We start from the raw sequence: 27433 nt of genomic DNA, 5'->3' as shown, positions 1-27433 counted from the left end.
GTGTTCATGGGCGGGGTAAATTGGGGGCCCTAGCAACCGTGACAGAAGCTGGCGGGGGCCAATTGGGCGCCATGGCAACCGTGACATACAGTTTCTCGGTTTGAACTGCAGGTCATTGTCTTTACTATGTCTACATGCTTAAATGCACTAAGTTGCCGCCATGTGATTGGCTTTTTAGTTGTACAGGTGTACCTAATAAAGTGGCCAATGATTGTATAGGTATATACATTACTGTGATTCATACACATGTAAAATAGCCTCTTTATTTATTTTTTGACTGGCTCAATCTCTCGCTTGAGAAAATTGAGTTCATTAAAATTACGATTTGCTTGTCCAAACATGAAACAGCCTGTTGTTTTTTGCAAGTCGCTCCATTCAAACTCATATTGCTACTCCCACTGTTTTGGGTCAAGGATGCACACGCATCCTGTGCTGATGCGGCGATAGTGTAGGCAAGAAAGGGGTCAAGTCAAGTCGTATTTATTTATATAAGTCTCAAATGTTTGTACAAAACAAAACAACTAGTAAGATACAACATCAGCTATATAAAATATTTGTGTTGGATCGGGGATACTTTTAGCAAAATATGGAAGAAGTAAATATGTAGCTTCGTTTACATAGAATCCAAATGCCAAATATGATTATATCAATGATAATAAGATTGTAATGTGAAGTTCATACTCGGGTCTAATATGGTGGGACAGTGGGTCCTGAATATTGACAAATGTAATATCACCCTGAGTGATTCAGTCAACAATTTAGGTGTCATATTTGACCCCGATCCGTCCTTTTAAACACACGTTAAGAAGATTACTAGAACAGCTCTTTTCCATCTTCGCAACATTGCTAAAATTTGCCCTATGCTGTCTCAGTCGGATGCAGGGATTATAATTCATGCGTTTGTTACCTCCTGTCTCGATTACTGTAATGCACTACTCTCCGGTCTCCCGAAGTCCAAAATCAAGAGCCTTCAGCTGGTAGAAAACGCTGCAGCGAGGCTTTTAACTAAAACAAGAAAGTTTGATCACATTACACCGATTTTAGCTAACCTGCATTGGCTCCCTGTTATCTTAAAATGAGATTTTAAGGTTATGTTGGTATTATACTAAATTATGTATGGACTTGCTCCCTCATATCTTTGAGATTTAATTCCCGCCTATGTTCCTGTCCGGAGCCTTCACTCTGAAAATGCTGGTCTATTAGTGATCCCAAGAGCCAAGAAGAGATCCGCAGGTTCGAGAGCGTTCTCCATCCGGGCCCCGGTGCTGTGGAATGCTCTTTCCCCTGAGATTCGATCTGCAACCTCAGTGGAAATGTTTAAATCTAAGCTTAAAACACACTTCTATTCTATAGCATATGAATAACCTATATTTTATGTTGACAATATATATGTATTATTTGCCCTCTGTGGTTTGCAATAATCTGTGGTCGGTGCAGCCCTTAAGACTTTTTGTGATTAAGGGCTATACAAATAAACATGACTTGACTTGAAGTCAGACCAGTTGAAAACCACTGGTCCAATGCATGAAACGGTAGTTTTAATGAGTATATATCCTTTTATAAAAAAAAAAAAAAAAAAAAAAAAAAACATCATGAAACTGGTGCAGGGGATTATTTTCGATGGAAGGTGTGCTTTGATATTTTTTCATGAAAAAAAGGGTTCCCTGACACAAAAAGGGTTGAGAAACACTGATACGATGTATATACAGTGGAACCTCGGTTTTCGAACGCCTCCCAGTTCGAACAAAACGGTTCTCGACCTAAAATTTCGAGAAATTCTTGCTTCGCTTTTCGTTCAAAACATTGGAGTTCGAACGCCGGTACGCTAGGGGCGATGCTGAGCGGCGTACGAGTGTTGATTGCCCCCACCCCTCGTGAAGAACTGTTGTCACGGCAACGCGCACTCCTTCTCTGCTTTCGTTTTTCAAAAGCGGTGAAGGGAGTGTTTTAACTCCTAATTATGCTTCGGAAGAAGGTTGGTGCAAGCAGCAAAGTTGCTACGGTGAAAAAAGAGGAGTAGTGCCTACAAATATTGCATTTAAGAAAGAAATAATAGCAAAATATGAAGAAGGTGTGCGAGTTTCCCTTCTTTCGGGAATACAGCATGGCTTCTGCAGACAACCGCCAAGGTAAGAAATCCTACTCATAATTCTTTTCTTTATCCTTTAACTGCTCACCACCTGTTGTGGAGACCCGGGTGCTAAATGACGTGTAAACGACCTGATTTTTTTATTTTTACACGTTCATGTTAGCGTAATCTTTCGTACGGAAGATTAAGCTAATGCGAACGTACGATTAGCCTGGGTTAGCTTAATGTTTACTTTCGTGGTAAACATTTAGGGTGTTGTAACGGATTAAAACAATTTTACGTGACTTTTAATGGGAAAAAAGGACTTCGGTGATCGTACAAATCGGTTTTCGTACAAAGAAATGGAACGGATTATGGTCGAGAACTGAGGTTCCACTGTATTGTCATGTTCATAAATCCCCTGTATAAAAAAACCTCTTGATTTATTTTTGGAATGGCCAGTGAGGGTTCCTCCCTCGCTTGCAATTTTCGTCCACCCTCTCTTCTCTTTTTGGGCCAGCCCACCCAAAACACAAACACGACTTTGAGCAGTGGAAACGGAAAAGACGAAAGACAGCTTTACCTCTGAAATCCTCCGGCAAAACACACACACACACACACACACACAATGAGTTGGTTCCTATTTTATCTGCAATTCTCTTTGCCATGGGCACAATTGTAGGAATCGATTTATTTTTAATTTTTTTGAGTCCAAATCGTCAGCTGCTGGCAGCTGGAAGACATCACCCGCTAGTAATGGGAATTCCGGCTATTTTTTAGAGAAGCGGCTTTTTTAGCTTGGCTCACTTAATAGAGGCCGCTCTTTTGGCTCTAAACCGCTAATAGAGTTGTTTTGGTTGATGTTGCTTAATCCACGTATTTTTACTCAGGAATCCTGGAAAACAAAACAATGATAATTGAGAATATAGACTTTTTCAGTGCAACAAAAAATAAAATTTAAAATATCACAATCAGCTTTTTTATGTAGGACAAAAAAGTAATAATTTTGAAAGACATTATTCCTATCTATCTATCTATCTATCTATCTATCTATCTATCTACCCTGGTCATATCCCTCAAGAGAGGTGACCGAGAGCAAGACAAACACATACAAAAACAAAGAAAATTATTTAAAAAAAAGAAAATGTAGTAAAAAACACTCACAATTTTTTGGGGGACCATAGCCAACCCAAATGCCCAAACACCCAAACAGGTTAAGCACCTCGGCACCTAGGTTGGTCATACTTTCGTCCCTCCAGATGAAACGGGACACAAGAAAGCGGCCATGTCGCTCGGGTCAGGGTGACACAACACACTCTTTGTTCAACAGCAGAGCCGGACAGCTTTCACTGGTTTACCCCTGCCGCATCATACTGGTGCCCTGCCCATCCCTTAGAACGCGTCCAAATATCCCAATTCCTCATCCATCCTTCCATGTGTCCAAACCATCCGAGTACTCTCTTATCCAGACACTTGCTCAGTTCCACTACTACTCCAGTTTTGTCTTTCACAATTTCATTTCTCAATTCATCCAATCTTGTCACTCCTAACATACTCCTCAAACACTTTATCTCAAAAACATTTATTCCTAAAAAGAAATTGAAAAAAAACATGAAACACCTACAAAAAAGATAAAATACAAAACCATTTTTACCTTTTTATCTTCTACAAATTTAAAGACAGCAACAAATTGAAAAAAAACAAAAAACACATTTTTTTGGACAATTTTTCTGTTGTTTCTTTCATCATTTCTTGGTAAATTTTTTATTGTTATAAGAACAACATTTATTTTGTCTTTTGGTCAAGTATTGTTGTTTTTTTCTTGTCGTGTTTTGGTTCTTTCCTGATCCATTTTTGTACGTTTTTGGATATTTTTTTGTTAATTCTTCTTACTTTTGGAGTTTTTAGGGCGGGGGTATTTACTGTCATATTTTGGTTGTTTCCTGGCCAACTTTTGTTCATTTTTTTGGGTCAACACATTTATTTTTTTTTGGTCGTGTGTTTTTTTTTTTGTTGTTCTTTTTTTCCCCGGGATGTTTCTTGTTGTGTTTTGGTTGTTTCCTGCACAATTTTGTTTCCTTTTGGTCAATGTTTTGGAGTAGGAAGAATTTTTGGGCACCACATCAGCTCCTGTCTTCATTTCCAAGAGCTTGTAGAACTGTTTTGTTCGCAAATGAGGCATTACCAGAACACTTTATCCCTAAGAAACACAGGAAACATAAAATATATACAATATATAATATCCATCCATCCATCCATTATCTTCACCGCCCATTCCCAACCATCTTCGGGCAGTGGGCAGGGGACACCCTGAACTGGTTGCCAGCCAGTCTCGGCACACAGACAACTCACTCGTTCATTCAAACCTAGGGACAATTTGGACCGGCAAGTTTACCTGACATGGCATGTTTTTGTAATGAATGTAGGAGGAAACCGGAGTTCCACGCAAGCACTGGGAGAACATGCAAACTCCACACGGGAAGGTCTGATCTCATGACTTCAGAACTGTGCCACACACGCGCTAACCACTGCGCTGCCGTGCTGCCCAAATATTTAATATATATAATAATAAATAATATGTACAATATTCACAGATCTAAATTTACATGGAATTTGAACAAAACAAATATTTCACCCTTTTCTATACTGAACAAATATAAAGTCAACAACCAAGAATCCCTGGAAAAAATGGATATTAATCAAAAACAAGAAAAAAATGGATCAAAGGAACCAGCTCTTTATCGGAAGGGAGCCGGCTCCCTTCGGATACTTCAAATGGATGGGTCAAAGAGCTGCTTTGTTTACGAAAGACAGGTGACTAAAATACGTTATCCCTAAGAATCACAGAAAAAATAAATTCAATTTTTAACAAACATCTTAAAATTGCATATACTCAACAAATTCAAACTAAACCTAGAATGAAAAAAATGCACATTTAACAATTATAAGGGGGGAAAAGAATCTCAAAGGGACCCCTATAGCTCACTTCCAAGAGCCTGCTTATTAAGCCATTACGTTCGGGTACGACACATCACTACAGCCCACCCCAAAAACACAAACGCTACTTTGAGCGGAGAAAAGGAAAAGACGAAACCCCAAAACACAGTTCTTTTGTCTAAAACCCTTCGGGGGGGAAACACTTCTTACTTTTCCTGCGATTTTTCGTCAGAGGCTCGAACTTTGTAATCGGCCGCTGATTTTTTTTTTTTTGCAAACTTTTTTGCGTCCAAATCGCCAGCTGTTTGCAGCTGGTTCGCAGCACCCGCTCGGAGTACATTTTTAGAGAAGGACAATCTCGAAAAAGGGATTAAAAGGAGATGGCTCCCCAGCAAGCACAATCACAGGTGAGGCAGCACATGACCAAGTTCCTCCGGAGCTTCCTGGGGGTCGCCCGCCTGTTGCAAATCGTCTTCGGCGCCGGCCTTTGGGTGACCATCGCCGCCAACAAGTACGAGGGCTCCATCCACTTTGTGCTTTTCGTGGCGGTGCTCTTCTGGCTCTTGTGCTTGGGCCTCTTCTTCGTGACGCTCCTGGACAAGCAGGACGCTGTGCCTGTTCTCGGGGGCCCCCGCTGGTTGTGCTCCAATTTGGCGCACGACGTGGCCGCTGCGGTGCTTTATCTACCGGCCGTGGGGGTGATGGCCTACAAGACGGATCGCAATTCTTACTGCAACTTGGAGCAGTATCCGCACCCTTGCCTTTATAAAGTCTACCTGACTGCAGCCGTGTTCGCCTGCCTTTGCTGCCTTGCATTTGTGCTCTCGGTGGTCTACGGGGCATGCAGGAAGAGCCGGGGAGAGCAGACGGTCATCTGAGAGTACCAGCTTTTGTTTTGGTGGTTCCTCTTTTGAAGCACAGCAAGATGAGGAAGAGTTAACTTCACTGTACTTTTTTTTTAATTTAAACCTGTCAACCTCAGCCAATTGCTTCCCTTTTTAATGTTTGGAATCCCCCCAATTGAGCAGTGATAAACCTTACAAACATAACGCGGCACCTATTTGCTCGCAGCAAGGCAGACTAATAGTGTTCCACAACCATTTTAGTAACTGACTATATTCTCACGCCCAGTACAATAATATACCTGTCAACCTGTACGTTTTTGCCATATAAAGTACGTTTATTATGCATTTTAAGACGTGTACGACGTACAAGAAAATCTGTACGGAAAAACGCAAATTTGTCAATTATGGGTACAGTCCGGTAAACATTATTACGAAACGGCAAATTAATCAAGTCTAACGAGTTCGCCGCGGTAGCATCTATCTCAGTATCGGTTTTTTTTCGTTGCAAATGAAGCGAGCGGTTTGATGCTACTGTGCGCATGCGTCTGCCGGCTGGGGATTTTCCATCGTGCATCATTCCGAAAAAAAAATATGGTGTAAGATTATTTTGTAAGGGAAAATACGACCGTTTGTACGGGCATGGAGCCGTGGAGGTTGACAGGTATGACAATAGAATTAGTAATATTAATAGGCTCAAATATACTGTGTAATCACTAGACCACTACTGATCTAAAATATATATTATTTAATCTTTACACAATTTTTACTTACGGTACCATGTTGTACAACATTATTTTTGCTGAACCCTTTCCCATAATGCCCAATTACAAATGGTGTACAACCCCGTGGATAAAAATTGTGTGGTGATGAGAAAATAAAATGAATTTTCCTTTGTCATCTTAATGGTCTTTTAGTCGGGTTACGGAAAATCACACGGCCGCAATCAGGGTTTGATTCTAGTTGCATCCAATGTTGAGCAAATTAGGTCAGCAATATTTGTCAACTGACCACTCCTTGCAGAATTATCGAAAACGCTCACCCAAACTTTGAGGTTTTTTTGGGGCGTGCTGAAAAAAAAATGTGTATTCCCGATTCTATAGGGTATAAGCTAACAATGAGGCAAATTTTGATTCTTTCTGTGCAGACTGGTACCAAACATAAGTGGTTGCTGACCACTGATGTGGAATACCGCGTCAATATTAGCAACCTACAATCACATTGTCAGCCACCAGTACCGAGACGATCCGGGTCAGAGCCAAAAAGTGCAATAAGAGATCTGTCTTACAATTAAAAAAAAAAAAAAAATTAAACTTTTTATTTTGTACAAAAATTACTATACGGCGTATAGTAACATAGTAAAACATGTAATACACGGAAAAAACATAGTTTGACAGGTATGTTAATTCATCACATGCAATGGATTAGAGTTTCCCATAAGAACTGGAATCTGGTGTTTACGTTGGATGTGAATATTTGGCTGTGAGATGTGGTCAACAGCAGCTTCAAGCAGCATTCTTTTTCTGTATTTGTGCCAATTATCCTTATTAGGGAACCAATGAGTGGATGTCGCTTCCGTTGCCCAGATCCAAGAGGATTAAAGTGCTTTAATTGAGACAACTTTTTCCTGAAAATATGCTAAAACTATATCAGGGAAAACTGTATATTGAAAAAAAATGAGACCTTAAACTTGTGTTTTTGAAAGATGATCTAATGACATCAAATAAAAATGTAATATACATTTGGAACACTTTATTTTTTATGTGACTGCATGATTGTCTAAGCCATTTTTAGTTGTCAGTGCTTTGCTAATGTGTCAACTATAAATTGTTTGGATAATTTGTCATGCAGTTTAAAATAAGTCAGATGTAAAAAAAAAAAAAACTACGAATCGAAGGGTTTTTGCATGGAATTGTTTTCTTTAAAGGTTCCACGTCAGTGCTTTTCAAAATGCATCTTGATCCGCAATAGTAGAGCTGTTCTACAATTTTGAAAAGGGATGCTAACTTTTTTTGTTTGTTTTGAAGTACTGCAGTGATGTTAATAGAAGTTTATCATGGGGAATTTTTGAAATTATGTCATAACAGACTATATTTGTATGAAAAAAAGTTTTCTACAATAGGATTTTTTTACCTGTATATTCTAAGGCCAACCAATCCGATTTTTCTTTTCAGACCAATACTATATGTGAAAAAAAACCGTCATGAATAAAAAGCTGATTACGTAAAAAAAAAAAATGGTCACATACGTACATGTATACAAACCCAAACCACTCGAACAGGGTCTTATCGATGACCTTAAAAGCAACATGGGGATTTTACATTACTTGCCTGTTGCTAACCCTACAGAAGCAAATGGAACTTTCAAGGTACTGTCATACCATCAGTAACCTGTGTTTTGAATGATTATCTTGCCGATTATTAATGTTTTTTGTCTGAAGTGTCATCATCAGCCAATTTTAATCAGCACTCAAATGATTGGTCAGGCTTTAGTTTTATCACTGCAGGAGAGAACATTTTGTTTATGGTGAGAGTGTTACAGATCTTTATTAGTTTATAGCCAAGATCCTTGATGTTGTACAACATGGTTACACTTGATTTTTGTGCTGAAACCTGGTCAAAACACAACCAATGCTTGAGAGTTGGACTTCTTCAAATGGTTATTCAGTGCCTTCTGTAACCATGCTGTATATTCAACCCCGAATACCACAAATGTATTTAACAAGCAAAAGAGTTCTTATTGTCAAGTGTAACAAAATAAACAACCAACGTGCATCAATAAAGAGCAGATAGGATACTGGTCGGTGAGTTTTCCTTTTCCCCAAACAAATTAAATATAGAAAAAGTTCTGTACCGTTTGATAGCCTGGCCCCAAATGAAACACAGGTTTTTGGAAAGACAAGCATCAAACCCCCATGAGCAACTTCCTGTCTTGGGATTAAAAGCTTTGGCCCATGAGCAGGAATCATTTATTTGCTGTGGCCACATGAAAGAAGCTCAAAATTGTCTCTAAAAGTGTTTGATACTAAATGTGTGAGTGTGCCATGTCTGTGTGCGTGTGATTAACTGGGAAGAAGGCCTGCTCATACAGGAAGTCTGTTTGGTGAGTTGTGGAGGAGGCCAATGAAAATGAGGGATGATTCAGTGTCTCAACCTTTTCTGGTCAGCTGCGATGAAGTCTTATGACTACTAAGTTTTTGGGAGTATTTAAACCAACAAGTTTTGCATAGTTATTTAATTTCAGCGTCATACTGGTTATGCTTTTTGGGGTGTGGAACCATGCGTAGGGAGCAGAACCTGAGGCAGGGGTTCTCAAAAGAGGGATGGTATTTTATAACAAAATGAGGTACAAAGTGACAAACAAATAAGGGTTTACAAAACAACATAATGCCCAAACATATCACACTTGACATGATCCAATCCAGAAGCAACGACCTAACCAACCTCAGATGCAAGGAACGAAGTAACAACCAAACAAGTGGTCACTAAGCTACTAATAAATGTCCTAACAAGAAACCAAAAAGCAACATCAAAGGAAGCAATGAGAGTGGAAATGAAACATGCAAGACCATGTGTGCTGTCCAAAATATACTTGTTATGGGTCAAGACATTTAGGGACAGGTGTGTGGCAATTGGACACACATGTGCAGGGTTCCAAACCCCGTTGGCGCCGTCTGGTGGAAGGAGGCGTACCAGACCCTAACTGTACTAATGCTATACATCCTTCTTTTGTCCTCATTTTGTACTCAGGACCATCTTTGTAGCTTTTTATACAGCTTGCATGTAAATGTGAATAAAAACAACATTTCATTTTTTTCCATTGTTGGGACCAATCTAGGAAACGTTAGAAAAATATCATGTAGGGTTATCTTTTCTGGGTTTTTAATAACACAATGATGGGTCATTTGGGCCTGAGGACAACAGGAGGGTTATGTCGGTATTTCATATCGCTTTTTGAGCCAAGGATACTTTTTTTCATTAAAAAAATCTTGAGGTACACGGTCCATCAAAATCTTTTAAATAAAATAACACCAGGCATGGGATTAGGCATTAAATTATCATGTTGCCTAGATTGACCATTTTTGTGGTCACCACAGCTCAGCAAGTAATACACGTTATTCATTTTTGTGAATCATTTCGCTGTAATTTGGGACTTTACTACACGTTTAACCTATTTCATTAATTTTTACTATATTTTCATGCTGTCCTTTTTTTCAAGATATATCATCTGCCAATGGAAAAATGTTTAACTAATTAAAGTCGTAACTTTTTTCAGTATATTTTTGTAAAATAAGAAAAGAATTGAAATAATCCTATTTACGTGCAATATTTTTATTTTATTATTTTTGTACATATTTAGTCTATAAAAAGAAACAAAAGAGTAATCTGCTGTTACCTACTGGTCAGATTTTTTAAGGCAAGTGAATAGGGACAATCAATTTTTTCAAGAGTCCTCCTTTCAAAAATCTTTTAAAGAGACAATGTGCATCATAGAGCGCCTTCTATTGGAAAAAAACGGAATAATTAAAAACAACAATTAAAAATGTTATAACTTTTATAAAAAAATATGCTTATGCTATGTTTTATGCAATGCGCTATATGATGCACATTGTCTCTTTAAAAGATTTTTGAAAGGGTGACTCTTGTAAAAATTGATTGTAAAAACCGACACACACAAACACACGCTAAGAAGTGGTTCCCAAATTGTGTTCGTGGTTAGTTACATAAACTTAGCTAACCGGGCAACAACATGCAACATAAGGATGGCTACATCTGCTCCCCAAGATGCAGTAAAAGAAATCGTCTTCCCTCGTTTAAAAAAGTTGGTTTTACATGCATAAATATGCTTGTTGTCTCAATATCAGTTGCTTCAAGGGTTAGAGTTTCATTTGAGTAAGTTCTTACAGGAGCGCAAGGGTTAAAACCTGACCATCTGCAGGAGCGGGGTGTGCATCTTGCACTTTTAAGAGCTACCCGCCCACCGAACACTCATGCTCTCCTCATCCTTCCCTTTTCTTTCCGCCTTATGGGTTTTTGCGACGAAATTTCCACATCCACGCCTCTGGGAGAGGAAACTAGGAGTGGGCGATATTAGAAATGTTCCGATCCAAAAATACACGGTAGTATCGAACGATAAATACCGACCCGATACGGATACTCTTGTGTCATGACCGTTGAATGATTTAGGCCATTGAGTTAGTTTACCACAAAGATTTTAGGCACCAAAAATGTTTCATTTGTTATTCAATAACAAATATTCAAACAGTACTTTAGCGGTATGAGAAATAAATAAAAGTATTTCTACTACAACCATTTCAGAACCAAAGCCCAGACAGTCGTATAAGATAGCAGCTAAGAAACGAAAATACAAGCATAACAATGTCAACAAGTGACTATAGCTTCCATTGCACAATATATAACAAATACTACACACTATATTATTGTTTTTCAATTTTTTTCCACAGCCTTTCCCAAGGTTATTGTTATTTCAAGGACCCTTGTTAGCAAGATATCATGTCATCTCCATTTTAGAGGCATATTTTGTTTAAAATAAATGCAAATTTCTCAACAAATGAGTATATTAATAAAATACATGTTAATATCATACTTCCTGTGCGTTTGCTTATTTTTTTAATGAATACGAATTATTTTCTACCACTAGGAGACACTAAATAATACACTATCTCCCTTTAAACTTTCATATTAGGGTGTGGGCCTCAAACTACTATCTGCTGGGCACAATAAGCCCCTGGAATGTGAGTTTGAGACTACTAGAGTTTTGTTTTTTGAATATTTAAGATGTGTAAGGTCTTGTGTCTATGTAAATTGTATTAGTTGTAAGAGAGCTGAATTTTCTGAAGGGCAACATTCAAACACAACATTGTGTAATTCTCTCTGTTTTATGTGGAACTGGACATTCACAGTTTTTGGGGTTTTACTTATCCTTACAGTGAATGCTGGTTTAAGATCAGGTAATTGTGTAATTTTGTAATTGTAATCCTGTGCAGTCCTTTCAGACATTTTTGTGATCAAGGGCTATATAAATAAATTTGACTTGACTTGACTTGAAACAAATTGCATTACATTAGAGGAAACTGTAATATTTCACCACTGGATGTCGCGGTATTGTGTGGTGCAACCAAAAACAAGTACTTCAAAGTGTAAAAGGAAATCCAAACTACGGAGACTCAAAGTGGCAAAACCGCACAATTCGTTTAACCATTCTTCTGCCCAGTATTTCGCTTGGCTTAATTTTTAAGGGGCATAACCATAGCAGCAAGATGGCGGTCAATCATAACAGTTCTGTTTATGTTAGCCTTATGTTTATGGAAAACAAACATACATTTCCCAACAAGTTCTGGGGTCATGGGATCAAATCCTCCTGTGCAGAGTTTACATGTTCTCCCCGTGCTTGCGTATATATATATATATATATATATATATATATATATATATATATATATATATATATATATATATATATATATATATATATATATATAAACTTGTTTGACGCTGGGCAGCACGATGGCGGAGTGGTTAGCATGTCCGCGGCACAGTTCTGGGTTCATGGGATCAAATCTTCCTGTGCAGAGTTTACATGTTCTCCCCGTGCTTGCGTAGGTTTCTTCCGGGCACTCCCGTTTCCTCCCACGTTCCAAAAACATGCATTTCAGGTGAATTGGCCGGTCCAAATTGTCCCTAGGTGTGAATGAGCGAATGAGTTGTCTGTCCCTGTGTGCCCTGCGATTGGCTGGCAACCAGTTAAGGGTGTCCCCTGCCCACTGCCCGATGATTGCTGGGATGGGCTCCAGCACCCCCCCCCCGCCCCCCCCCCCCCCCGCGACCCTTTTTTTTTTTTTCTGGGGGGTCCAACAAGGCTATTTGGGTTGCCCACCCCTAATTGGAACCTAATAAATAATAGATAGAATATGTGTCAAAACTGTATGATGGATGGCTGGACGGATGAATGGATTGATGGATGGAAGAAAATTTGCATTTCCTTGCACAACACTGCACCCATTCAGTAAAAATGTCATCTGGGAGAAATAGAAAAGCTAGTGAAAATCACACATACAGACACACAAACACGCCATGTTTCAGAACTAATAACCGAAACGCAAAGTCTCACTCTGCCATTTCATGGTTTACACTGACAGGAAGTGACAATCTGCGGTTTCTACTGCTAAAGTGTATTTTTTCTCCTTCCATTCACTTGTTCACAGCGTGCTTTCCCTATGCCTTCCTCTTCCTCAGCTGTGGAATGTGCATTGCTGCAGAATGCACAGTGAGAGCGTGGTTAACGGGCCATGGAGCGATGTGAGCTGTTTTTGTGGGTGTGTGGGAAATGAAAGTGGGTGTCAGCAGAGGGGGGGGGGGGGGGGGGGAAAGAGCCGAAACCCCAGGAGAGGTTAAAAGTGTTGCTTTGAGTGTGGGGAAGAATGACACTGTGTTTCCTATCATTAGTCTATGATTCATTAGACTGACTGGGAGACACAAAAATACTGAGTTTGTATGTGCTCATAGGGCAGTTGTTCTCAAATAGTGGGGCTTGCTCCATCAATGGGCCCGCGGGTGCATTTGACCTTGGGGAACCTTTTTTTTCTTTATCTTTCCAAAGAATCAAGTGCAATTGCTCCTCCACTATGCTAGAGAGATTTGGCGCTCTCATTGGCAGTGTTTTGTATACATATAACTTCCACGCAAATAGCACAGAGTGTAAGCATTGAATATAAGGCTTTCTTCTTCTAACAGGTGGCTGGACAAAAAATATTTGAAAGGCACTGTTGTAAGGACATTGTGTATTATTTAGCTCCTCCTAGTGGTAAAAAGACATTTATTAAAGAATAAAACAATATTCATTTCAATAATAAGTGGGGCTGCAACAATTAGTTGATGTTGTAACAAAAATCAATAATGAAAATAGTCGACAATTAATTTTCTTGGAAAATATTTTCCCCAGACACATTTTTCATCTCTACATGAATATGATCTACACTGTGAGTCACTTATACATAAAGAAATGCCAGCGTCAACATCAAGTACGTGTACTGACACTTCCTAAGTTTGGGAGCATTTTGGCATGACCCTACTACACATAAAAAGACTTCTTACAAAGTTTGCAATACCTTGTGTATAATGGCAGTACCTTGGCGATGCAGGAAAATTTAAAGAGAGCAGTCGAACACTTGAACGAATCAGATTCTGACTCGCCTCGGTAAGACTCAAGTAAAATTCAAGCCAATGCAGTTTTGATGACATGTATTGTACATTTAATTGCGTAATTTTGCTTAAACGAGAGCTTGTGCGTTATTTCAGACTGTGCGAGTAAAACACATAATCATATAAATGCATGCAGTCCAAAGAACATACTACAGTTAGGAGAACAAAAAATTCTCATGATTACTCATTGCACTCACCTGAACCTGCTCGTTTGGCGCCAGCTGTTGCTTGTTGCCTTGATAAATCCCCTCGTATTTATACCCAGTGCGCCAGTCACTCCCTGTCAGTCCGTCAGCAAACCTCTACATACGCAAGGCAAGCACTTTGACTCTGGCTGCCGTCGGTCCTGTTTTCACCCATATACCACTTGTCTGTTCTGAAATAAACATGACTTGACTTGACTTGATTCCCCGTTTGGCTCCGGCTACGACCCGTTTTTGACCACCGACCACGCTTTGATCTCCTGCTCCGGCTAACCACCCATTTTTGACCACCAACTACGCTCTGATCTCCCGCTCCAGCTATCGACACATTTTTCCCGTTTGACCATGCTACGATCTCCCGCTCCGGAAGATCCACTTCCGCATTACGATCACGCACCGATCCCGTGAGCGGCTTGTTTCCTCGTCCAGCGAGCACCGGATCGCTGTCACATTTGTTTTCCTCCATATCTCAATAAACTTGTGAGTAAACGATACGCATCTGGGTCCTTGTTCTGTTCTGGTTCTGACAAAAATGACATACTTCAGTTGTTAACTTTGTCTGATTTTAATTTGTTGAGAATCATTCAGTACTTTTGTAACACAATTTGGAGTTGACCACTGAATGTACTTCACAAAATGCACATAATGTGTTTTATTTACTGTTCCACTGCGGGTAATGAGCCTGTTCTTGGTATAAAGGGATAAAAATATGTTTAATTGATTTTATTTATTTATGGATTTGTCTGTCCCTGAAAAAAATGGGCAGAGGTTTATTCATGGACCTGTGTCCCTACTGACAGAGCGCTGTGCCAAAGTGGTTTTTAGATATGGCGTTTGGATTTAATTTTGTAAGAATCTGCAATATGTTCAGTAGAAAACAAATTTCTCATTATTCAGATTTTTTTGTGTTTGTTATTGTTTGCTTTACAATCAAATCAACTTCATGGTACATTTTGAAAACCTATTATTTGACTAATGTTTTTAGTAGTTGATGACTAGTCGACTGCTAAAATAGCCATGAGTTCCAGTCCTGATAAGAAGCAAAAAGTATCATATTAACTTTCATTTTTTTCAAATACTCGTAGGTCTAGAAATTTGTATTTATTTTAGCTGATATGATTGTCTACTGCTTTACTGCTACAGGTACCTCAAAATACCAAAAACCTTTTAAATGCCGGGCAAAATAATGGGGAAAAAACGGTGCGATTTGGTCAGTGTGGGTTTCCCTAGTTTGTATTCTTCTTTGTGAATTGTAGCACTTGTTTTCAGTTGCACAACACAATACTGCGACATCTAGTGGTGAGATATTAGACATTCTTCCTTTAAGATAATTTGAGCTTTTGTCCCCTTACCCAAGTAAATAACAAGGGAACAAATCTGAAAAATTACCAAACTTTCAACTAATTTTCACGTTTTCGTGAGGTTTTTTTTCTTCTTCTTTACTTTCGTTGAAGACATACTGTAAAATCCTTGTACAAGGTCGGTCTTTTTCCACATCTTTGATGGTATTGCATTATGTAACCATGCAGAATCAACAAATTCAAAAATTATCTTCCGAAGTTGTGGAAATTGTCTTGGTAGTTTACATAGCTTATTTCACCTACTTCTTTAGCTGTGCTCTCCTTTCCTGCATCGGCTTGAGTTTTCAAAACTGCTTCTTCATCCTGCATACGTCAAGCATTGATTGCTTGCCTGTTTGTGTGAACAGGGTGACCTCTAGTGGAATGTCCTCGCACCCTTCCAAGTTTTTTACTGTCAAACAGCACTTAGCAGTAAGGGCTGACTAAACTTGCTTGCTCTCAATCATTTAAGCCAGCTTTGTCCAAAGGCGAGCCTTAGGGACCAGTTACGGCCCCTGATCAAATTTTTACTGGCCCAGGACGTCTTGCCATAAAATTAATAATGTGTGGCCCGCCAGGTAAAGTTGCCCACGGTATAAAATAAATTTGTACAAAAAGAAAACTAGATCACCATTTTACCAGATGATGGAACTAACCCTTTGGTCACCTGTGCCCTTTCTGCTTTCTGTGAGCATTTTAGTTCTTCCCATTTTCGACTTGGCAACTGTAAATAAAAAAGGAAATTTGACTGTGAGGGCCACGGCTTCCAGGACAAGTGGAAATTTTTCACCGAAATCCGAAACAACTGGGTCCGCCTAATTTGCCAAGAGAATGTGGCTGTTTTCAAAGACTACAATATCCAAAAAGCAGTGAAAATGCTGACTTACAAAAAGCTAACCTCAGTAGGGTAGCGGGGGTACTGGAACTCATACCAGCTGTATTCGGGCAGTGGACAGGGGACACCCTGAACTGGTTGCCAGCCAGTCTCGAGGCACACAGGGACAGACAACTCACTCGCTCAGTTTCACCTAGGGACAATTTGGACCGGCCAAATAACCTTTTTGGAATGTGGGAGGAAACCGGAATGCCTGGAGGAAACCAACGCAAGCACGGGGAGAACGTGAGAACTCTTCACAGGAAGGCTGGTGGCTGGATTTGATCCTATGACCTCAGAACTGTGCCGAAGACACACTAATCACTCAGCCGCGGTGCCGCCCCAAGGCCTATAAAAATACTGTTAAAATGACCTGACCTGAATAGAATAGAATAGAATAGAATAGAATAGAATACAATAGAATAGAATAGAATAGAATAGTGTCAACGTTAAAACATGAGATTGTATTAAAAATTAGTAAACTCTTTCAGGTAAAGAAAGAAACTCACTCTGAGTCGGAGATTGAGTTGGGTAGCCCTTTCATCGGAGGTGCATCCCACCTGAGCTGTCCCTTATATCTGCTTCCAAGATCGGCTCAGATCTTGGAAGCAGTCCCCCACCCACATCTGATAACTACTTTCCCATTTATTCAAAACACATGTGTGGAACAAGACATCTAATTGGCTTAAACAAGATCACGTGATTACATGAAATAATATAATGCTACTTGATAGGTGTCACACTATCATAATAAATGAGAAACAAAAGTAAAAGTATCCGGCCAGCTGCCCAACTGACCATGGAAGATAAAGATTAGCCCTCCTGTCGAGAGAGGAGCTAATTATATGCGGTAAGTTTAAACAATGATGCATTGTATTCATAATGAAGCATAGAAAGAGAGAGGCAAATTTTAGGGAGGTGAGACAGCATGGCGCCATCTCTGAAGGACTTCTTTTGATTAAACACCGTGAGGCGCCATCTCCGTGTCTGAAGGGGAAAATCAACTCCCTAAGCTGATACAATTGTAACAAAAGACAAACAACACCTGGATATAATCTTTGGCTTCATTGAGTTACTTTTGATGATAAAATTATACAAAGGCACATTCAAGCTACAATCAAACTATACGTTTATCACAAAGAGAACAAAATAGAATATAATGTCGTCATTGCAAACTCTAAAATGCACAATTAAAGTGAAAAGTGCCATCCCGATGGTGCAAAAACATTTACAAGATAAAATATCATGGTTTCAAATCACAAGTTAAGGGTAATAGTATAAAAATGAGTAACACCAAGGTAGCTGTGTTTAATTTGGAACTTTATTACCCTTTGCCGCTATATCCTGGCTTAAAATCATGATGACTCAGCTTGTTCATGATGCGAGTGCAAGTACATACATTTCATAGGCAGACTATAAAAAACTCTTATATTTTGGGGGGTTGGGTTAATGATTGGACTCTACTTAAGGCAGGCCTTTTATTACTTTCAACATTTTCATGCTCTGCTTTCAAATAAAACAAAAAAAAACATGTGGGGACAAGCTTGACGTCACATCCAGCCCTCCCTTTTCTTGAACACTTTGTTTTCCCGTCCTAAACAGCTCTGCTAACAGTAAGATAAAAGCAGATATGCACAGTGGAAACGAAAACACGAGGGCTCTTTGAACTTTGATGGGCAAACCCCTGCCCAAAAAAACAAAAAAGACCACAAGAACTGGATGCCCCCACGACTTAGGTGATTAAGGGATATATGAACCATGTGATAATAACAGAATAGAATAGAATAGAATTTAATTGAATAGTAATTACAATTTTAGGTAAAAGTACATAAGGAAGGGTAAAAAGGTCAAGACGCGCCCACTGGTGTCATTAGTGAGGAAAAGGGGAAGCGTGTCATACTTTAGTGTAATCTCATTGGATAACAAAACACGGAAGTGAGTAAGTGTCCAATCGACTGGATAAAAGTACCCATCTGGCAGAACTGCACTGCATCGCTCTGCTTATCTCTGCACTATACCATTCACTGCAACGAAAATACAATATTCTCTTCCTAATTACTACTAACCTTGTCTGACCAGTGATGGCTGCCTACAAGCTTGTGCTTATTCGCCATGGCGAAAGTAACTGGAACCAGGAAAATCGCTTCTGCGGCTGGTTCGATGCAGATTTGAGTGAAACGGGAGAGAAGGAAGCGAAGAGAGGTGGACAGGCCCTAAAAGGTGAGGGAGGAATTATTATTATTTGATTATTTTTGTTTACAAAACCTGCTGCATGTTCTCTGTCGGGATCATGTTGCATAATTGTTTCTGCACCTCCCCGACACATTGCGATCACGTAACATTAAGATCAATGTGCACTGAATGGAAGGCAACAAGTGAATAAAATTGAGTTCCGATCACGCTACACTTTTAGCCGTAAAGAATATTGTGTCAGAAAGGTGGTGGCATTGTTTCGATTCATCCCTTTTCCCGTCACGTTTTGTGGACTCTGCAGCTAGAGGGGAATGCATGCATCAAGCACACTTGCGTAATCCCTTGGACTCTACAACATGTACCAGCAAGATTTTTTTAATTTCACCGTGGAAACAACACACTTCCATTCTACTCTACAAAAAAACAAATCAATGCTGCATTCAGCAAGTTGATGCATGTTTAGTTTATTGGGTCGAAGTAAATGAATACATTGGAATAGAATATAATTTATTGTCATTGCAACAGGTGAAATGCACAACGAAATTAAAAAGTGATATCCTGATGGTGCAAAAAAATTACAAAATACAAAACCACATTTAAGATAATAAGTTAAAGATGTTTTTGTGTGTGGGTGTGGATCCCTTAACCACCAGGGTCGTAGGGGCACCATGTCCTGTGGTGTGTCTTGGGCAAGTACAACCTGGCGGCACCCATCCTTCTCCAGGCCAACAAAGGTTAAAGTAGTAAAAAAAAAATCATACAAAACAAATTAAAAAACTGAATTCTTCCTGAATCTAAATCTGGGATCGATAATAACATTCTTAAAACAGAATAATACAATAGTACAGTGAAGGTGTTTTTAAAATAAAAGATTCATTTAGTAAAATTGATTCCTTCTTAAATACATTGTTTATCATATCACAAAGATTTTCCTGATGTAGAATTTTATATTTGACCTGGCTGCATCTATATTTTTTACAGTGCAGTAATATTTTGTTTATTGTGGGAGTTATAATCCCAAATAAACCCATGAAAGGCAAAATCTGATATGGGTCTATATGAAAGAGAGAACATCAGAATATCAGTAGGGAGAAATTACTCTGCGCTTTAGATGGTGCCATGTAACTGTATTTATTTGCATTTTGTAAGTACATATGAACATGCTAACCCTTCTTGGTTGTTGTAGCCAGCGTTGTGTTGCCGGCAGAATGGGAGTTTTATATTATTTTGTGATCAGAAGTAGAACCGGCAACGATCAGAGGACATAACAATTTCATGAACTTCTTTTAAATAGTAGCAGAGTAAAGCAGTTGTAACTACACTTGACTTACAATGTTTTATATATAACACATTACAGTTGTCCTTGCCTAAAAAAGGAGTTACTCCCAAGACTGATCAACACTGAACTTTCGGAAAGCAGAAAAAAAAATATTTTTTGCTCTGTTCCCTTCAGATGCCAACTTTGAATTTGACATCTGCTACACCTCTGTACTGAAGAGGGCCATCCGGACATTGTGGCTCGTCCTGGATGCTATCGACCAAATGTGGCTGCCGGTGCACCGCACTTGGCGCCTAAATGAGCGCCACTATGGCGGCTTGACGGGCCTCAACAAGGCCGAGACGGCCGCCAAGCACGGCGAGGCCCAAGTCAAGATATGGAGGCGCTCTTTTGACGTGCCACCTCCACCCATGGGCCCAGACCATGACTTTGACACCATCATCAGTAAGGTGAGCGCATGCTGAAGGGCAAGAGTACTGTATTTTCTGGACTATATGGTGCAGCTTAAAACCCCGAATTGAAAGAAAATTTGGAAGTGCGCCTTTATAACCCGGTGGGCCTTTATTTCCTGCAAAATGTGGTGGATAAGATTGAAAATGCATACAGTATATATATATATATATACATATATATACGTTTGCATTACTACAAGTTTCTAGGTATATTACCGTGTTCGTGCAATGATTGATCAATCAAAAAACGTCACTGATTAAAATCGCAAAATATTGTATGTAACAGGATCCAACAGCGGTTGAGAGTGCTGTCACTTGACCACTAAACCAGGAGTGGTTCTGTAAAGGCATTCGATTTTTATCTCATTGTCCCACTATTTTTACTCAGTGCCAGAAACTATCCATCCATTCATCCATTATCTGCACCGCTTATCCTCAGAAGGGTCGCGGGGGTGCTGGAGCCCATCCCAGCTATCCTCAGGCAGTGGGCAGGGTACACCCTGAACTGGTTGCCAGCTAGTCGCAGGGCAAACAGAGACGGACAACTCACCCGCTCAGTTGCACCTAGAGAACATTTGGACCGGCCAATTAACCTGACATGCATATTTTTGGAATGGGGAAGGAAACCGGAGTGGACGAGGGAAACACGCAAGCACGGGGAGAACATGCAAACTCCACACAGGATAGTTTCAATCTCATGACCTCAGAACTGTACTTCGGATGCGCTAACCACTGCGCCGCCATACTGCTTGCCAGAAACTAATTTGGGAGAATTTATTTATCTTTCAGAATGGCTTTCTTTCTTCTATGTTCTCTAAAATTAGTTTTTGACACTGTGAGTAAAAATATTATTATAATGAGATAAATTCTAATACAGGGATGTCAAAATCAGTTTGGCTATGGGGCAGACTTTCTCTTCTCAGGGGGAGCCATATCAGTAAAAGAAGGTCAACTCAAAATTATTATCTTACAATAGTTTTTCATTGCTAAACTTTATCATTCGGCCTACTTTAGTCGCCTTCCCTACATATTGTAATCAGTGTTGACAAGAGGTCTTATTTCAGCAGAACAATTTTATTTACAAAAATTTGGCAAAAATGTTTTTTTTATGTTTGGCAGTTGCGTGAATGCAGTTTTACACCTGAAACAACTCACCAAGTAATACAAACTTAAGCGCGAGCTATGACAACAATTTTTTTTGCCTTAAGTGTCATACTGCTTTGAAATGAAGACTTCATCCAACCATCCATTATCTTTCGCTTATCCTGGGTCGGGTCGCAGGGGCAGCATCCTTAACAGGGAAGCTCAGACCTCCCTATCCCCAGCAAATTCTTCCAGTTCATCCGACGGGATCCTGAGGTGTTCCCAGGCCAGCCTAGAGACATAGTCTCACCAGCGTGTCGTAGGTCATCCTCAGGGACTCTTGCTGGTGGGACATGCCGAGGGAGGTGTTCAGGAGGCATCCTTATCAGATGACCGAGCCACCTCAACTGACTCCTCTCATTGCGGAGGAGCAGTGGCTCTACACAGAGTCCCTCCCAGATGACTGAGCTTCTCACCTTATCTCTAACGGAGAGCCTAGCAACCCTGCGGAGGAAACTCATTTCAGCCACTTGTGTTGGAGATCGTGTTCTTTCAGTCATAACCCACAGTTCCTGACCATCGGTGAGGGTAGGAACGTAGATCAACCGGTAAATTGAGAGCTTTGCCTTTCGGCTCAGCTCCCTCTTCACCACGACGGACCGTTACAAGGTCCGCATGAAGGCAGACGCTGCACCGACCCGTCTGTCAATCTCCCAAATAGCAAAAGAATAACAAAAAAACAAAGTTGGGCAATAAAATCAGACTACATCAGATCAAAATATTACGCTGGGCCTACTGAAGCAAAGAGTATATCCTTTAATTCCCTCAAGCGGAGAGAGAGAGCTCTTTGCTTGCATTTAAAAAAAATCATGTTTGATATAAATTACCTAGAGACTCACTTCTTTTTTTGACATACTTAGAAATTTATGGTGGACAAGATTATCTCAACCAACAGCCCGGATCGGGCTCAAGCACCGTATGTTAGACATAGCTAATCTTATGCCTTTTCATATGTCATCTGAATCACTAGAGGTTTCGACATTCTCACAGCTGCGACCAGGGTTTTATTCCAATTGGATACAATGTCTTATGGGATTTTTAGTCAGCAAGAGTTATATTTCACTGATCAACCATTGGACTTAGATATTCTGTGAGTACAGTATATAAAATGTGTAACAGTTATGAGTATGTACGGTATCTCTTTTTGTAGTTTTAGTTTCATGCTCCTTACAGTACGGGGCAGCTTATGTGTGAAAAAAATGACACAAAAACATTTTCTTGGGGTGCGCTCTGTAATTCGGTGCACCTTTTAGTGCTGAAAATGCGGTACATGTTGAGCAACTAAAATTTGACTGTTGAGGTCTTGAAACCCAGTGACAGATAAGTCAAATCAGCAGTACGTGACATGTTTTTGTTTGGCTGAGTAGTCTGAGTTGCATTTCCCAATAGTATGTAAAGAGTTGATATATGACCGCGAACAATAGGTTAAAGTTCAGTTTCAAGTTAAACTGGAGGTCCATTCAAGTTCTTTTTTTTAGTGGCGGCAACAAAAAATGTTTTCTTGTAGGGTGGACTGAGCTTGCTGTATGTAGAAATACATTTATATATGAATTAATCCTACAACTATATGCCATGAAACTGCCTATTTTTGACACTTTTTCTCTCAGTTTTTCTGTTGTTCAACAAATGGAAATCATGTAAAATAGTAAAAGATTCTGACTGTAATATGTTCGGATAAAGACGTTTTTGTCATAATTATTAATACTTTTAGAATTAACTATACGTATGGGCGGGTGATGCGGCAAATAACAAAAGATAAGTTTTTTCTCAATCACAGTCACAGATTTGTTCTGTTTTTAATAAATTTGAGACCATGCTTTGGAGCTGGTCTGATTGTTAAATGTGAACATTTTAATTATTACATGTAAAGCTATTGAGACATTGTGTCTCACAAGTTTTGTCCAAGGGATTAAAAAAACCATCTCAGTTGTCAAAGAGATAACTTCACAACTTCCCCATTTTAGATAGATAGATAGATAGATAGATAGATACTTTATTCATCCCCGTAGGGAAATTCACAATTTTTTGCTGTAAAAATATAAATCGTACACAAACAGGGTTTTCACTTTCTCACTTGGTTATTTTTAAATACAATTATAACTTTCTCTGATTGAATACGACTTTAGCTCGTCAGAAATTTAGCAATTAATTTTTTTTATTATTAGAAAATCAAAATTTTTCAGGCAAATTAGTACAATTTAGAAACGATGGTTTGGTCTCACTTTCTTGCAATAATGGCATCCGCTATTGCTCGCTGGTAATGTGCCTCTAATTGGAATAACACAGCCAACTATTTTTATCTATTTGAAATAAAAATTGCATCACTTGACATTGTGTTTTTCAACCTTTTTTGAGCTAAAGCGCACTTTTTTCACTAAAAAATGCACACTGTTCATCAAAATGTTAAAAAATTCCCGGTAGTTGTTTTATGTTTCTGTTGTTGTTTTTAGAGACATACACCACCCAGTAGTAAAAACAAAAAACATTAATTTGAATATTTTGTCAAAAATACATGAACTATTATATAAAAGGGCATTTTTCAAAATACTATGGGACAAGAAAAGTGTATTGATTCTACATGACATGAGGCCCACGTAGAGAGAGCTGACATGATTGTCTGCCATATTGGTGTTACAGGACCTCCAAAAACCTTGTGAATTTTTGGGCAAAAAAAATGACAGGGTTCGGTCACTTTTTGTGTCTTGAAAGTTTTTAGTCTTTCTTTTCCTCTGGAGCACTCATTTTAAGTTGCACAACACAGTGTTATCTAGTGGTCGTATACTACAGAATGTCCCTTTAAACCTTAAACCTTTATATAGCTTAAATTGACAGTACAAAATGTATCATTATTTGTGGTCACTTTGTCTCAGGAGGTACCAAAGATTACTCATTTTGGTTCATAATTATGCTGTCGTTTTGAATTTGACTATATTTTTAACCCGTTTCCCTAGTTTTACAATATTTGTATTTCTACATTTTAACTTTTTTCATTTTTGGGGGGTAAAATAAGAAAATAATATTCAATATGAGCAAAAAAAAAAACAAATCAATTAAAAACTTAATTAAAAAAAATGTATTCTTCATATTCTCTGTACTACCTTATAAGCAGATAATTGGTAAATAAAGTAAAAATAATAATACTACCGTACTTTCCGGACTATAAGGCATGTCCACAAAATATCCACTCAACATGATAAAGGTCCCCGGTCCGAGACCGGGTGGAGAAATTTGTTGGCCTGGAGAGAGATGGGTGCCACCAGGCTGTAAATACCCAAGACACACCACAGGAAATGGTGCCGCTTTGACACTAGTGGTTGAGGGAAACCATGTTCCCAACCACCCCTATATTTCAGGTCTATAAGGCGCAACAGATTATAAGGCACACTTTCTAATTTCTTGCATCTTTATGTTTTTTAGGCGCCTCTTATAGTCCGTAAAGTATGGTATTCTGCCGGCACCTACTGATATCGATGAATGTTACTGGTAGGAAGCAAAGCTACTGAATAATGGCATGTTTTTGGGGAAATGTAAAATAAGTTAATTCCCTGCGGCAAACTAGACAAGGTACTGCTTAAAAACACAGTGAGCATTACCATGAAGGTAAGAAAAATATGTTAGTACCTTGTTTAATGTTTTAGATTTGTTCTGTAGTCATCCAACCAGTCATTCTTTCGCGATGATCATTCTCAATGAAAGAAAATCGTTCACTTTTTAAAAATGTTTGCTGTTGCAGGACCGTCGGTACGCGGATCTGACCAAGGATCAGCTTCCCACCTGCGAAAGCCTCAAGGACACAATCGCCCGAGCGCTGCCCTTTTGGAACGAGGAGATTGCCCCGCAGATCAAACAGGGGAAGCGAGTACTCATTGCAGCACATGGAAACAGTCTGAGGGGCATCGTGAAGCACCTGGAAGGTGAGCACATCTGCTGAGTGGAGTCCTGTTTTTTGGATGCAAAATTCAAATAAGGTCCATTCGTCACAGTATGTTTAAAAATTAGGTCAGTAATGATTTATTTTAAAGGGACACTGTGTAATATTTGAATGCTAGAAGCTTTTGCATTGTGCAGTACAATGGAAAGAGAGTGCTAAAAAGCATAAGGAAAAATACTAATTACGGCGATTTTAAGTGACTAAAACAAACAATTTTACTTCTCATTGTTTTGCCCCGCCTTTCTGAGGTTTTTAGGTATCTGTAGCAGCAAGGCAATTATGGCAGCTCTCTTTAGGTGAGACTCTTGTTATGCAGAATAAATGTACATTGTTCAAGCAAAATAAATACAAAACTCTAAACCTACGAGCATTTAAAAATGCACTTTTACATAACTTCCAATTGATAAGTTGTTTTTGTGCTTATTATTCAAATAAATACTGTTTTTTTGTAATGAATAAATATTTTTACAACTATGAGTGACTAAATAAGACACAATGTCCCTTTTAATATACAATTTAAGGATAAATTAACAAAATTGACGGCCAATGTAGAAATCCACTATACCAGTACTTAAACCTTCAAGACATGTATTCTTTATTCTGTGCAAAGAACGACATTCTACATACCAGAAGGAGCAGCATAATGACAATTGAGGCATACAATCTTGACAAAATACCACTTTAAAATTGACCAATAATATATGCAAGTCAAGACATCACTTCATAGATTTATACAGTGAAAAGAAGTCACTATTTATTTAAGTATAACACAGAACTTTTACCTTTTTTAAACGGGGGCCAGGGTGAAACCCTTAGAAGTCCTTATTGTAGACTGAATTTTTATATACACCATTTTGAGTGTTAATTCGCTGCCTGAAAAGTGTGTAACAAATAAAGTTCGATTTGATTAGTATACTACTTGAGATATCGCTGACGACAATCGCAAAACACTGCATGCAACAACGTCTCTCGACCCACAAGACACCTACGGTAGAGGTAAGATCATGGCCTAGAATTCCAGCAAAACCCAACCCAGGTCCGCAGGTACCAAAGGCCGACGGAGCCCGAGCCCGACCAAATAACTTGTATGCTCTACCGTATTGAACTCCCGGCAAGATGTCACACACCACAACACTGCCGCTGGGGCATACATTGCACGAAAGGTTTTGTTCAAACTCCCTCTAACACCCTGCCACCCAGCTTCGAAGTTTGTCACTTACAAAACTTCGTTTGAACCGAGAAAAAGTGACACCAAATTGTATACCTATTTTTAATCGTGCTATACATACGTGCACGCTATACTCAAATCAATTCCGTAGATTTCATTTTTTTTCTGATTCCATCCAGGAATGTCTGATGCGGCCATCATGGAACTTAACCTGCCCACTGGCATTCCCATCCTGTACGAGCTTGACAAGAACCTGAAACCTGTGAAGCCCATGCAGTTCCTCGGAGACGAGGAGACCGTGCAAAAAGCCATGGCGGCCGTTGCCGCTCAGGGCAAGGTCAAGAAGTAAAATTATCATGAACGGAAACAACATCTTGTTAACAATCATTGAGTGTCAAGTTGGAACATGCAAACTCAACTGTGCTAGAGAATTGAGTGAATACAAGTCTGTTAGGACTGTACAGTATACAAAATGTCTATAACGTATGATTGGACTTGTGTTTGTCTGTGCGCAATGTTGGTCAACTAATGAATAAATAATAGCAGAGCCTCATATCATTGCACGTTGTGTTCAGTTAATTATGTTAGAATTGATATGATGCAGATATTGTCTACATAATAAACCCATTAGAATACAAAATGTGGCCCTTCCAGTACACGGTCTTAAGTCTACATTGTTTAAAATGTAAAATATACCGACTATGTGTACGATATTATTTATTTAAAACAATTGTAACTTGTCTTTTTTTAAATTGTCACTGAAAGGGAACATTGAATTGTC

At 39.1% G+C, this 27433-nt stretch overlaps 2 protein-coding genes across 2 annotated transcripts; both read left to right on the top strand.

The window, feature by feature from the left end:
- Positions 1 to 5315: 5315 nt before the first annotated feature.
- marveld1 (MARVEL domain containing 1) lies at positions 5316 to 6304 on the top strand. The gene has a single exon (XM_088351916.1). The coding sequence runs from the start codon at positions 5386 to 5388 to the stop codon at positions 5881 to 5883; it is 498 nt and encodes a 165-aa protein (XP_088208042.1). The 5' UTR covers positions 5316 to 5385; the 3' UTR covers positions 5884 to 6304.
- Positions 6305 to 18428: 12124 nt separating this feature from the next.
- On the top strand, positions 18429 to 27207 carry LOC148353671 (phosphoglycerate mutase 1-like). The gene is made up of 4 exons (XM_088352092.1): positions 18429 to 18706; positions 20133 to 20407; positions 25287 to 25467; positions 26832 to 27207. The coding sequence occupies exons 1-4, from the start codon at positions 18568 to 18570 to the stop codon at positions 26999 to 27001; spliced, it is 765 nt and encodes a 254-aa protein (XP_088208218.1). The 5' UTR covers positions 18429 to 18567; the 3' UTR covers positions 27002 to 27207.
- The last annotated feature ends 226 nt before the right edge of the window (positions 27208 to 27433 follow it).

This window comes from Urocampus carinirostris, chromosome 13 (assembly GCF_059441175.1).
Source record: "Urocampus carinirostris isolate Australia breed hairy pipefish chromosome 13, RoL_Ucar_1.0, whole genome shotgun sequence".
Taxonomy (NCBI): Eukaryota; Metazoa; Chordata; class Actinopteri; order Syngnathiformes; family Syngnathidae; genus Urocampus; species Urocampus carinirostris.
This window is presented reverse-complemented; position numbering and strand designations above follow the sequence as displayed.

Excerpts from the sequence above, each read along its gene's own strand:
- marveld1 (XM_088351916.1), top strand. The coding sequence starts at position 5,386 with ATGGCTCCCCAGCAAGCACAATCACAGGTGAGGCAGCACATGACCAAG.
- LOC148353671 (XM_088352092.1), top strand. The coding sequence starts at position 18,568 with ATGGCTGCCTACAAGCTTGTGCTTATTCGCCATGGCGAAAGTAACTGG. Across the intron at positions 20,408-25,286 it reads TTGACACCATCATCAGTAAG|GACCGTCGGTACGCGGATCT; the intron begins GTGAGCGCATGC and ends TTGCTGTTGCAG. Across the intron at positions 25,468-26,831 it reads CATCGTGAAGCACCTGGAAG|GAATGTCTGATGCGGCCATC; the intron begins GTGAGCACATCT and ends GATTCCATCCAG.